Source organism: Erythrolamprus reginae, chromosome 2 (genome assembly GCF_031021105.1).
Source record: "Erythrolamprus reginae isolate rEryReg1 chromosome 2, rEryReg1.hap1, whole genome shotgun sequence".
Lineage (NCBI taxonomy): Eukaryota > Metazoa > Chordata > Lepidosauria > Squamata > Dipsadidae > Erythrolamprus > Erythrolamprus reginae.
Genome location: NC_091951.1, coordinates 38,459,406 through 38,472,996, shown reverse-complemented (window position 1 = coordinate 38,472,996; position 13,591 = coordinate 38,459,406). Strand labels below are relative to the sequence as shown.

At 39.3% G+C, this 13,591-nt stretch overlaps 1 protein-coding gene across 1 annotated transcript; it reads right to left on the bottom strand.

Annotated features, from left to right (window-relative positions):
• Positions 1 to 3,331: 3,331 nt before the first annotated feature.
• On the bottom strand, positions 3,332 to 12,985 carry LOC139158367 (killer cell lectin-like receptor subfamily B member 1B allele C). Its single transcript, XM_070735669.1, has 6 exons — positions 12,892 to 12,985; positions 10,120 to 10,218; positions 8,875 to 9,051; positions 7,356 to 7,510; positions 6,355 to 6,461; positions 3,332 to 3,443 (listed from the first exon to the last, which is right to left on the bottom strand). Exons 1-6 carry the CDS (start codon positions 12,983 to 12,985, stop codon positions 3,332 to 3,334), a joined length of 744 nt encoding a protein of 247 aa, XP_070591770.1.
• Positions 12,986 to 13,591: the final 606 nt, after the last annotated feature.

The following is a 13,591-nucleotide window of genomic DNA, read 5'->3' as shown; positions in this document are numbered from 1 at the left end:
TCTTCACGACACTATTTTTTATGCACTGATTCCTCTGACAACAATATTGAAGAAAGCCAGGCTATGAGTATCAGGACATTAAAGATATTTGCTAGGCTATCTCCCCACATTTACATTGGAGCCATCTATTATCCACAAACTTTTCTGCAGTAGCAAATGCGTGCTCTACTGACAAGCATTTCATTTAAATGAAGAACTTTGTAGTCTGTTTTCCTGGTTTTCCTTTTTCCTTTTATTTCTGTCTGGTATTTACTATCTTCTCCCCTCCCCCCACACTTCATATTTGTTCACTGCAACTCTAGTAAGAGTTACCTGAAGGTCTTAAAACTCATTAGCACCAAGATCAAAGAGGACCATACCTGAGAAGGTTGAAGTCTTCCAGGGCTGTTTGAAATCTGTAGTTAGAAAAAGACTGTGCTAGGGAGGGTGGAATGGGAAGACACAGAGCAGCCGGTTTGGTAAAGATCAGTGAATGTGGCCAAGTCGAAGCAGATGGGTTGGTGAGGATTGGTGGGTGTGAAGGAGTGGGAGTGGCTAGCTTACTAGTGGCTAGATCGGTAAAATGAGGACCCAGATTGTTGTGGACAATATGCTGACTCTCTGTAAACTGCCTAGAGAGGGCTCTAAAGCACCGTGAAGTGGTATATAAATCTAAATGCTATTTCTATTGCTACTGCTACTGACAGTGCAGCTAGTTGGTGAGGATGGGGAATACTAGACCTGAAAACTGAGAAAAAATAATATTATATTATATTGCATATACTTATGGCAGCTAGAATCAGCCTTGCACAATCCTGGAAGCAAAGAGATATACCAACTGAAAATACAATAATTAAGAAAATTCTTGACTGTGCTGAATTAGACAAAATGACGATGGAATTAAATGAAAAGGAGGACTCGGAATACTATGAAATTTGGAACAAATTATATAATTGGCTTGAAAAGAGAAAGCAAAATAAACCGATAAATAATTAATTTAGTAGTGTAAATATGATGATTCTTAACTATATTAAAATGGAACAATTATATCAATGAATAATAACTAAATATGTTAATGAAAAAGACTATGTAAATATTGTTCTGCCGGGCTCTATGGTATGAGTCTCCCGAAAATTCAAGGGTACAAATATCAGACACACACACCCATGAAAGTTCAAAACAATGTTCTTTATCACAAAAATTCAAAAGAAACAAAGCACCCTTTTTGTATTGCAAAGAGCACTCGTCCCAAAACAACCTGGTCGTCTGTACAATCCCCTTAATCAGTCCTTAAGTACTTAGCTAGCAGCTGTGAAGGAACGTCACATCCCTCCTTCTTCCACGAAGTGAAATCCCCACACTTTGCTTGTCGTGAAAAATCAACAAACAAAGTCTGGAAACAGCAAGGCACGGTCCTGAAGAAACAATGATCAGATAATCTTCCACAACGGCCAAACCAGCACGCTGCTATTTATATCAGCAGCTCTAATTACTGGAGCCCCACCCAAACACAGGTGGCCTCTCTTATCTCCTGTGGAGGCACAGGGAATGCTCACTGACCAATCACCTTCTAGGATTCATCTTGACCACTAGTGATGAACCAATAGCAGGCCGCCTCTCATCCACACCCAGGAAGGTCCCTGCTTGGGCTGCCGCGCACTTATCATTGTGTAGCTGCAACGAGTAGTTGAAGCTGCTACGCCTCCCCATGGTCCCGATTTCTTTTTTTTTTCAATCTTTTTATTAATTTTTCATAAAATAGACAAACAGACATACGTACATGCAACATAAAAAGGTGGGGATGTATATTCCCCGCTTATCTTGAAAGTATAAATTTCGATACAAAAAAAAGAATACATAATTGAATATATGATTGCATATTAGAAAACTTGTCATTTAAAAAAGAATCCTTGTCATAATAATTCTTAATATATAAACTAATTCTACTATGTTTCTGTACCAAACTTAATTTATCTAACGCTACTCTAACCTAAGAAAGATCTTATCCTTACTACAACAATTACACATTTATATCTTAATTTTCTACTATTTTTTTCTTATTTATCCATATATAAACTTTGTTCCACGTTTCATAAAATTTCGTATCTTCTTGATCATTTAAGCGTCTTGTCATCATATCCATCTCGGCGCAATTCAATATTTTTGTGATAACTTCTTCTTCTTTGAGGATGTTCTCCCCTTTCCAATTTTTCGCATATATAATCCTAGCCGCAGTTAAAATATGGTCCCGATTTCTAATCCTGGTCAGGACTGGAGGTAAATGTTGCCACCACTAGATGAAGCCTCAGCCTCAGCTGCTTATGTCTACCCTGATGGTGTATATAGATATTTGTTGTGGTTAGCTCTGGCCCAGCTCCTGCCCCAAGGACTGTGGATGTGGGGGAGACATCCACATGCTGCAGGCCTGTTTTGCCCTCGGTGGAGTCTGCTGATGAAGGCTCCTCTGACCAAGAAGACATGAGTGACAGGGAGGAGTAGAGTGTGGAGACAGCTCAGAAGAGATCAATTATCTAGCTCCTCCTTGGATTCAGAACAAGAGTTAATGATACAGCCACGCATGCGGAGAGCGATGCATAGGCAACAAAAACTGAGAGATTATTATCAAAGAAAATGAGGCCACCTGTGGTTGGGTGGGGCTCTGGTAATTAGTGAGGCTGATATAAATAGCAGCCTGTGGGTTTGGCCATTGTGGAGGATTATCTGATCGTTGTGTTTCATGACTGCTTTGCTGACTTTGATCTTTGTGTGCTGATTTTTCCCCACTTGGAAACTAAACCAGAGCAAAGTGTGTTTCACTTTGAGAAAGAATTGCCTCACAGCTGCAAGCTAAGTATCACAGAACTGATAAGGGACTTGTACAAATTACCAGTTTGTTTGGAGATGAGTGCTCTTTGCTATACCAAAAGAGGGCTTCATTTATTTGCATTTTTCGGTATAAAGAACATTGTTTTGAATTTTCAAACGTGTGTGTGTCTGAAATTGTATCTGTGCATTTTTGGGAGGATTCTACCAAAGAGCTCGACAGAACACAACAGGATGGAATAAGGATTTAGCACAGTAGCAGGTTAGTACCGGTGAAAATTGAGCTGCGCACGTGTTCGAGTGAGGTTTTGTTTCTGCGCATGCACAGGAAGCAAAATCTTATGAGGGGATGCAGGTGCGTGCGAGATTTTAGCGATGGTTTGCTTCTGCGCATGTAGAATGATTTAGCAGTTGTTTCCTCAGATAGCACCTCCTTCTTTGCTCTGCAGTGGAACAGCCATTGCTGAAAAAGGCAGCCAACATTTACAAGGGGAAGGGGGATTCTGTTTTTACTTCTGCGTGCAAATCCTCAGATGAATACAGACGGTTTCTGACAAATCCAGTAATTCTCTGTGGTGCACATATCGGAGGCAATTCCCTTCTTTCCTAATATAGCGCAGTCACCCTTTAAGCTTTGAGATCTGTAAAGGGAAAGAGAAAAGAACTTTCAGTTCAGGAAAAATGGTAGACAAGAGCCACCTGTTCCATCAACAGAGACACCTGCCTTTTACAACCATCTCCGTCCCTCTCACACACAGAGAGAAACTTATGTGGAGGAAGGTGTGGGGTCCGGTTGGCCAGGAAGCAGGGCCAAGGCCTACATGGACCACAGGGGGAAGAGAGTGGAATTGCCTCAGATGGCAGAGAAGGCTGTGTGGGCTCAGAGTAGGCCTTCCAATATGTCTCCCAAGGCCCCCAGGATCCCCGAGGCACCCCATGCTCCACTTAATGGCTGATTTGATTTGATTTGATTTGATTTGATTTGATTTGATTTGATTTGATTTGATTTGATTTGATTTGATTTGATTTGATTTGATTTGATTCGATTCGATTCGATTCGATTTGATTCGATTTGATTCGATTTGATTCGATTTTTTTGCTTTTTATTTTTTTATTTTTTATTTTTTTATTTTTTTATTATTTTTTTATTTTTTATTTTTTATTTTTATTTTTTTATTTATTTTATTTATTTTTTTATTTACTTTTTAATTTTTTTATTTATTTTTTATTTTTTTTATTTTTTTATTTTTGATTTGATTTGATTTGATTTGATATTTGATTTGATTTGATTTGATTTGATTTGATTTGATTTGATTTGATTTGATTTGATTTGATTTCATTTCATTTCATTTCATTTCATTTCATTTCATTTCATTTCATTTCATTGCCGCCCTTCTCTGTGGACTCAGGGCGGCTCACAACAAACATAGAATACATAATAAAACAATTTGATCCAATTAATAACAGTTAAAAGACTTAAAAAACATCCCAGAAACTAAAAACATTCAATTATCATTCACTCAATCAATAATTTATTCTAAATACATGTGTTGGTCGGGGGAGGGGAGAAATCTAATGGCCCCAGCCCTGGGGGCAAAGATGAGTCTTCAAACTTTTTTGGAAAGCAAGGAGGGTGGGGGCGGTGCGAATCTCTGGAGGGAGCTGGCTCCAGAGGGCTGGAGCCCCCACAGAAAAGGCTCTTCCCCTAGGCTCCGCCAGCCGACATTGTCTGGTTGACGGGACCCTGAGAAGACCAACTCTGTGGAACCTCCCCGGATGCTGGGATTCGTGCAGCAGAAGGTGGTCTCGGAGATAATTTGTTTAACGATAGCATAGGGAAGAATAGGAATGTGGGATAGTAAGTACTCAGATCATATGGATGTTTCACTCACTGGCCATCATGACTTCTAATAATAATAGATAGCCTTTGTGCCATCTTTGCCATCGTTTATTCCTATCTATTCTTTATCTATTTCTCTAAAGTGGTTGTATTTGTATGCCCCCTCTCCGAGTGATTAGGAGTTTGGGAGTCTACAATGTGAATGAATGAAGAAAGAATTTCTAACAGTAGCAGAAAGCCAAAAGTAATGAAATAAAGGCACAGTTCCTGACTTAAATATGGGCTTTTCAGTTGTACTGAAGTAATTTGTTCATTGATGAAATGAAAGTTGACATTATAATCAGTTTAAAATGCTTCCGGATTCCATAAGACATTTAATATCTATAGCAATAGCATTTAGACTTATATACCGCTCCATAGTGCTTTTACAGCCCTCTCTAAGCTGTTTACAGAATCAGCATATTGCCACTAACAAACTGGGTCCTCATTTTACCCACCTCGGAAGGATGGAAGGTTGAGTCAACCTTGAGCCAGAGGTGAAATTTGAACTGCTGAACTATAGCTAGCAGTTAGCCAAAGTAGTCTGCACTGCTGCACTCTAACCACTGTGCCATCCCAGGTCTATACTCTTTGTCAACTCTGAAGCTTGGCCTGACTGAGGCCATCTTTGAGGCTTCAGTGTTGTCACAATGGAGATGAGGATAAGGGAGGGGCGAATAGAGATAGCTGGGGTTTGCAGCCTTTCCCCTGGGAACCAAGGACATTCCAACAGGTGGATAAAGAGAAGAGGAGTGATGCTGCCAAGCAACTAGATAGCACCCTGATTGGACCATGTGATTGTTTGGTTGGGGAAGGGAAAACTTTTACTTTAAATTAGGTAAAATCTGAAGGAATCTTTAGAGTCAGGTTTCACCAGTCTGTGTCAATATGATATATCCAAATAAATTGTTGTTTGAGGTATCTACCTGCCTCGGAATTCTGTTTGCTATGGGTATATTATTTATTTATTTATATGACTTATATGCTGCCCAATCCTGAAGGACTCAGAGTGGCTTACAACAATAATAAAGATACAATATAAATAGATACAAAGCGATAAAAATTCTGCACGAATCCCAAAGACCAGTTAGGTCCCACAGAGTGGATCTTCTCTGGGTCCCGTCAACTAAACAATGTCGCTCGGCAGGACCCAGGGGAAGAGCCTTCTCTGTGGCAGCCCCGGCCCTCTGGAACCAACTCCCCCTAGAGATTAGAATTGCCCCCACCCTCCTTGCCTTTCGTAAGCTGCTTAAAACCCACCTCTGCCACCAGGCATGGGGGAATTGAGATACTCTTTCCCCCTAGGCCTTTACAATTTTATGCATGGTATATCTGTATGTGTGTTTGGTTTTTATAATAATGGGTTTTTAACTGTTTTTAGTATTGGATTTATTATTATATGCTGTTTTATTACTGTTGTTAGCCGCCCCGAGTCTGCGGAGAGGGGCGGCATACAAATCCAATAAATAAATAAATAAATAAAAAGAAGTCAAACATTATCTAAAACTAAAACATTATCTAAAACTAAAACCCCATAAAAAGTTATTTTAAAAAGGGCAGTTACAATCATACAAAAATTACTTGGACACTATCCATACATCTCTCTCTTTTACTTTGTTCTGCAAACAACAATACATCCAAAAGATTCCTTCCATGGGTATTTGAATACTCACATCCTTGGGTTTAATGGTGAGCCATTGATCCACATCCACTTCTTTTGCAATTTGAATGTAAGCCCAATCCATGTTGTTTTATTCTTTATTATGTTCTGAAGATATTCCTACAAAATATCATTTAATTTTAATTACAAAAATGACTTCTGGAATCCCTTACCCTGTCCTATTACTGAATGAAATGTGCCACTGAAGCAGTGAAGTACTTTAATGAGTAGGTTTTCTTTATCCTTTGAGTAGATGACAATTAAGCATCAAAGAATCAAGAAACAATCATGTGAGAAGCTATATACTATGTATTTATTTGGCTGATGCCACTTTCTCTGAAGTATCACTTAAAGCACGGGTCCCCAAACTTTTTACACAGGGGGCCAGTTCACTGTCCCTTGGACTGTTGGAGGGCCGGACTATAAAAAAAACCCTATGAACAAATCCCTATGCACACTGCACATACCTTATTTTAAAGTTAAAAACAAAATGGGAACGTACTATTTAGAGTGGGGGGGGGAGAAAAGTCTGAAATTCATATATGTTTATGTTTTGCTTTTAATTTTCTTTTGTTAACATCTGATTGGCAATACAAGGTTTTCTTGGCTTATAGAAAAATGTATAAAGAAAGAAGGAAGCATTTTGGCATAATGGTTAATAAGTTAGAAATATAATTGGTGGTGTACTTTTTTGAGAAAGGAATTTAATTAAAAGAAAAAGAATGTAACTGGATGACAAAATTAGAAAAAAAACTTTTGCAACTTTTTTGATGATTGATATTAGCTACTAACAAAATACCGCATTTTATTCATGGAAAATTAGATGTGCTCCTGTCACTCACCCGCGGGCCGGATAAATGGCCTCAGTGGGCCGCATGCGGCCCAGGGGCCGTAGTTTGGGGACCGCTGACATAAAGCCTGCTGGTAAACCCTAGCTGAGCCACTGCAATCTAAAAATAAAAATAGAAAAAATAAGAAAGTTATGGATTCTTCACCTGCAACAAATTCTTTTACCTGCTCTCTTGTACTAGAAATCATGAATAGCTGAGATCTTTTTGCCACACAGTCCTTGTAGCTTTCGTTCCAGGATTGGATTGAAGTAGAAATCCAGTAGCATTTGTCCTCATACAAAAGCCATGTTTTAGGGCACATGCGGCAGGCTCTATTCTCTAAAGGGATAAATAAATCTTTTAAAATTTATTTACTTATTCATTCATTCATTCGACATCTATGCCGACCAATGTTGTAATCATAGGTTCATAGGCACTGAACTTTGGGATGGAATATTGCTGAAGGGTGATGTTTTAGCCTAATGGGTGCTGTATAAACCTTATTCTTCCTCTATGAAAAGCAGCAAAATCCAGGCTGAGTAAGCAAGTTGCAGAATCCATGACCATGTGGAAAATAATTAACTTGATATACAGCATGAAGATAATGTATAGCTAACTTCCATATAAGGAAATATATGCCTTACTCTCATTCCTTTGCTAATCACCAGTAAACACACAATCCAGGAAAAGGCAAAGAATGGAGCTTCCGTTAATTATCTATAAGGAAGTCACGAGGAGGTTGCCTTATACAGCGCATGAGTGAATGGTAGTTGGGGGATGGCTTAATGTATGTGACGTTCGCGAATTGGTTATTCTGTACCACATGTCAGGAAAAGTGAAATACAATAAAAGGAGCGATCTTGATTCAACCGAGGTCGTCTCATTGAGAAAATTTTCTCCGTTGCTTCATTTTGATGTGGCAATTATGGCATCCTGTGCCTCCCTAGAGGTCGGCCCACTGGGGGAGGGCAGTTTGCCTTCAGACCAATCCCAATGGGTCTCAGGGTGGCTAATTCACATTATTGAGCCTGTCTTTGTACCTCAATAACTGTCTGGTTTGTCACAGCAACCAAGAAGGACAGGTACAGACTTCAATGGGTAGTTAGGACTACAGAAAAGACTAACTGCAACCAGACTGCCTTCCTGTCCTGTTTTGTGACTCCCTCAAGGCTTAGCAGTTTGTTGCTGCCTAATTGTCAGTAGATCCTACTCGAAGTACCGTAGATAGTTCTGAGAAAGAGGCAGGACAAGCACAAAGAGCTATTAGAGTTTAGGGGAAAAGCAGAAAATATAGAATAGACTTCTTTATTGGCGAAGTATGATTGGACACACAAGGAATTTGTCTTTGGTGCATATGCTTTCAGTGTACATACAAGAAAAGGTACATTTGTCAAGAATCGTGAGGTACAACACTTAATGCTTGTCAGAGGGGTCAAAGAAGCAATCATGAAGCAATCAATAATAATAAAAAGCTTAAGAATACAAGCAACGAATTACACTCATACTGTCATAAGTGGAAAGAGATGAGTGATAGGAACGATGAGAAAAAACTAGCAGTAATAGTAATGCAGGCTTAGTAAATAGTTTTGGTTGGTCAGAATGGCCACGATGGAAAAAAAGATAACAGACATAATGTGGGATAATAATTTCAGAGAAATTATAACATAGGTCACAGGAAGTTTTGAGCTCAAAATAAACATTACCTTTCATTGCATCTGCAGCATCACACAAATGGTGTCTCACACAAGACCTGAATCCTTGTAATTGTTTATTGGTTTTGCTTTCAAGGTGATTGCACTGATGTGTGTTTGAAATGCTATTAATTTCCTCTGGGTTTTGTGGGCTTCTGTTTAGTGCTATTGAGAAACTGCAACCCAGACCTATAAGAGAATTAACCAGAATTACAGTAGATTGCATAATAAGAACTCTATAGTATCTCTGATGTTATATTCTGCACCAATATGAGAAGTGGTTGTGCAGTTGCTTTTTCATCACTGTCCTAACTGAGTATAAATCACCAAACAAGTAGTCTCTAAACAGGGATTACCTGATTGATTATTGATTGATTGATTGATTGATTGATTGATTGATTGATTCATTCATTCATTCATTCATTCATTCATTCATTTAGTCAAACATGTACAAGATAGTAGGTATTGGACAGTAAGACAGGGATGGTAGGCACAATGGTGCGCTTATGCAGCCCCCTACAGACCTCTTAGGAATGGGTTGAGGTCGACAGGGGGTTTGGGGAAGAAACCACAGAGTCAGGGAGTGTATTCCAGGCATTGATCACTCGGTTGCTGAAGTTGTATTTTCTGCAACTGAATTTGGAGCAGTTTACATTGAGTTTGAATCTATTGTGTGTTGGTGTATTATTGCAGTTGAAGGTGAAATATTCATTGACAGGTAGGACATTGTGGTATGTTAGTACTATGTACAAACAGTTGGGTTGGCAATATATAAACAAGGTAACAATGAATGTTTGTTTGTATTGTATTGTATTGTATTGTATTGTATTGTATTGTATTGAAGTACTATATCTTTAAGAGGTAGTGTTTCAAATTGCCATAAGAGGAAGCCAGAAAGCATGATTCTCTCTCTGCTCTCTCTGCTCATTTTGCTGATTCACTGTGATTGATGTAGTAAGCTCTGTGTTTGTTGTATTTGTAAACTATAATGTATGTCTGATAAGACAAAGTAAGGCTTGTAATATTTTTGTATTGAGAGTTATTAACTGATTTGAATGTGAATGACCAGACTGTTTAACCTGACTATGATATTTTCTAAAGTAAACACTATTTTATACACTTTAATGTTTCCGGTTTGTATGCTGGATAGCTACACTTCTATTAGAAGTTATGCTTTTAATCTTTGATTAAAAGGCTGAGTACATTTGATTCTTATTTATGCAGCCTCGTCATGCTCTCTGCTTCAACAATACTCACTGTGAACTCCTATCAGTATCATGGCCACCACCAAGAGAACATTCCCAGCACAGGAAAACCACAGCACAATCCAATGCCAATGAGGGCAAAATCGATGATCTGCAAAATTCAAGCAAAACCAGTTTCCTTGGTTTTCTGACATTTGACACATGATATTCCAAGCCTTTGTCAAGTAAAATTTTACTTGCTTATATTAAATTCAAAGGGATCTGAAGTACATCCACTCTTACTGAAAAAGCAGAAATCTGGGAGTTAAGTGACTCCTGAATAATATGGTCTTATCAACATACATAATGCATAACTGCACAATACACATAATACATTCATTGTGCATAATTGCATTCGTCTATGTATTATGTGTATTGTGCAGTTATAATGAAAGTAACAGAGAAATTTTAAAAAGAGGGGGCTCGGAAAAACATGGAGAGGAAGATCTCTATTCTCCTGCCTTTTGAGCAAAGATCCTGCAAGAGACAGATGTTAATGGATGAACAACCGACATTCAGAACAATGTACAGCTTTAGAGTGTGGGTGTCAAACTGGATTTCTTCAAGGATCAATTCAGCATTGTAATTCTCCTTTCTGGGCCAGCTAGGTTGTGGGAGAGGGGATGGATACTCCTGCAGCACATGCCACCCAAAACGTGTTTGGGCCTCCTGCACCTCATTTTGATTGGCAGAGTGCTGCAGAATGCTGTCCAGACCAAAAATGGGACATGTAGGGATTGCGTGTGCCCCCCCACTCTGTTTTGGCTGCTAGAAGCACCACAGGACAGTCCTTTGCTATTTCCAGGCTGGCCCCGTGGGACAGATTTAAGCACCCCGCAGGCTGGATGTGGCCTGCAGGCCTTAGATTTGACACCCCTGCTTTAGGGAGAACAACGAGTCTACGGAGAGGGGCGGCATACAAATCAAATCAAATAAATAAGTAAGTAGGTAGGTAGGTAGGTAGGTAGGTAGGTAGGTAGATAGATAGATAGATAAATAAATAAATAAATAAATTGGCAGCTCTTAGAATTTTATCTGTAAAACCATAGGAGATGCATATCTCTTAGCACAAAGCAGATAAATACAAATAGCACTTGATACCTAGCTCCATTGGATTCCTGTAATATTTTTCAAGATCCACATTGCCAATGAACCTTCACAAAAATGACAAGTATAAAAAGTAGAAAGAGGGGCACATAACTAAGGCAGAATATCAGCAAATAGCCCGAGCCTGCAAAGACGAAGTAAGGAAAGCAAAGACTCATAATGAACTAAGGCTTACGACAAAAGTAAAAAATAACCATGTTAACATGTTAAAAGCAAGGGGAAAAAAGCAAGGAAATAATTGGTATATTGGTGTTAGAAAGTGGCAAGAAGGTGATAAGCAAAAGGGAGAAAACAGAACTATTTTACAAGTTTTTTGCATTTGTCTTTACACAAAGGGAAAAAACAGTCCAACCTATCAAAAACAGCACCTCAAAAAGCAGATTACAAACACAATAGGGAAGAAAAAGGCTGAGTGGTCACCTGTCTACCCTAAACATGTTCAAATCACCAGGACCAGATGGATCCAGGAAACATTCAGACCAATGAGCCTGAAATCACACCAGACAAATTTTATTGCATTTTTGATGAAGTGATTAAATTAGTGAACCAGTGAAATGTTGTGGTCATAATACCTCCAGCTGGATTCATAACTCGCTGACCAACCACACTCAACATGTAGTCCTCAATGGAACTATATCCACATGAAGCAGTGGTGGGTTCCTACCAGTGCTGTCCAGAGTTGCAACCAGTAGGAGTCCGATGATGACATAATTTTTGGCATTTCCCCCCGGGTTTAGATGGTTTCTCTGCATCCTGTGCTTTTGAAAAAGCCCCCCTGCCCACCCTCGCATTAATGTCAATCTTTATTCTTCATCCAAAGCACAGCTGAGAAGATCCTCAGCCATCAAGAGAACATCAAGTTTCTCCAAGCTGAGATTAACTTTTCTATGGTTTCTTGGTAACAAAGGGAACTGCAAGACATCCAATACAAAGAGCTTTCTTCTGTTTTCTAATACAAGCTAAATGCAGCATCTGTATGGGGTCTCTCTCTGTTATCTGCACAGTAACAAATCCTCAGAAAGAAATTCAACTGGGAAATATTATGACTGGATCAAAGTCATCAAGTGAGTTTCACAGCCATGTGGCATCTTAAATTTAGATCCTCATATGCCAACCCACCTCCCATTGGCTATTTGGGCTTCTGTTTTCACTTACAATGCTAGTAAAAGAAACTGAAATGGATTATTTTTCAGAAAACATGTTGCCTTGAATGGTGGAAGGTCTTAAGCATAAAACATATCAGGAAAGACTTAATGAACTCAATTTGTATAGTCTGGAGGACAGAAGGAAAAGGGGGGGATATGATCAAAACATTTAAATACGTTAAAGGGTTAAATAAGGTTCAGGAGGGAAGTGTTTTTAATAGGAAAGTGAACATAAGAACAAGGAGACACAATCTGAAGTTAGTTGGGGGAAAGATCAAAAGCAACGTGAGAAAATATTATTTCACTGAAAGAGTAGTAGATCCTTGGAACAAACTTCCAGCAGACGTGGTTGGTAAATCCACAGTAACTGAATTTAAACATGCCTGGGATAAACATATATACATTGTAAGATGAAATACAGGAAATAATATAAGGGCAGACTAGATGGACCATGAGGTCTTTTTCTGCCGTCAGTCTTCTATGTTTCTATGCCTTTCTCAGTCTGAGAGGCAGCCCGAAATAAAGGAACTTACCTGCCTGTTGAACAACATCTAATTTTCCACTTCTTTTTCTGGATGAGGAATCTTCGGGAGACTTGACATTTTCATAAACCAGGTCAGCATCCATGGTCAATTGCAATCCAAAATAGATGGGCTATGTGTAAATGAGACATTCTTAATACGCCTTCATATGACTAAAGGAAGTGTTGTTGGTCTGGACTACTGAAATGTACAGTTGTGGTTATACAGTGAAAGGAGGAAACTCTTTGGTTCTGTAGTGCTTCTATAGGTGATTTCCAGAACAGTGCAAATGAAGCTAAGAAGCACGATTGCAATTTACAAAGGAAGCTCACATTAAAAGTTTGCAGTTTCTTTTCCTATAATTTGTGCTGTCAAACCCTCAGGATAGAGCTGGATGGGACCTTAGAGGTTGTTTAGTCCAATTCCATGATCAAGCAGTAAACCCTACACCAGGGATGGCGAACCTATGACATGGGTGCCAGAGATGGCATGCGGAGCCATATCTGCTGTCACATGAGCTGTTGCCTTAGGTTAGATCCAATGTAAATATGTGTGCCGGCCAGCTGATTTCAGGCTTCCACAGAGGCTGTGGGAGGGTGTTCTTTGGCTTCCAGAGAGCCTCTGGGGGAGATGGGGAGGGGGGGTTTACCCTCCCCTGGCTCCAGGGAAGCCTTTGGAGCCTGGGGAGGGTGAAACACGAGCCTACAGGGCC

Bases quoted from the DNA above. Each gene is read 5' to 3' on its own strand.
- LOC139158367 (XM_070735669.1), bottom strand. From the start codon at position 12,985: ATGGATGCTGACCTGGTTTATGAAAATGTCAAGTCTCCCGAAGATTCC. The intron at 7,511-8,874 runs GTAATGTTTATT...TTATCCCTTTAG, and splicing joins TGCTGCAGATGCAATGAAAG to AGAATAGAGCCTGCCGCATG. The intron at 3,444-6,354 runs GTGAGTATTCAA...TTCCCTTTACAG, and splicing joins TCACCATTAAACCCAAGGAT to ATCTCAAAGCTTAAAGGGTG.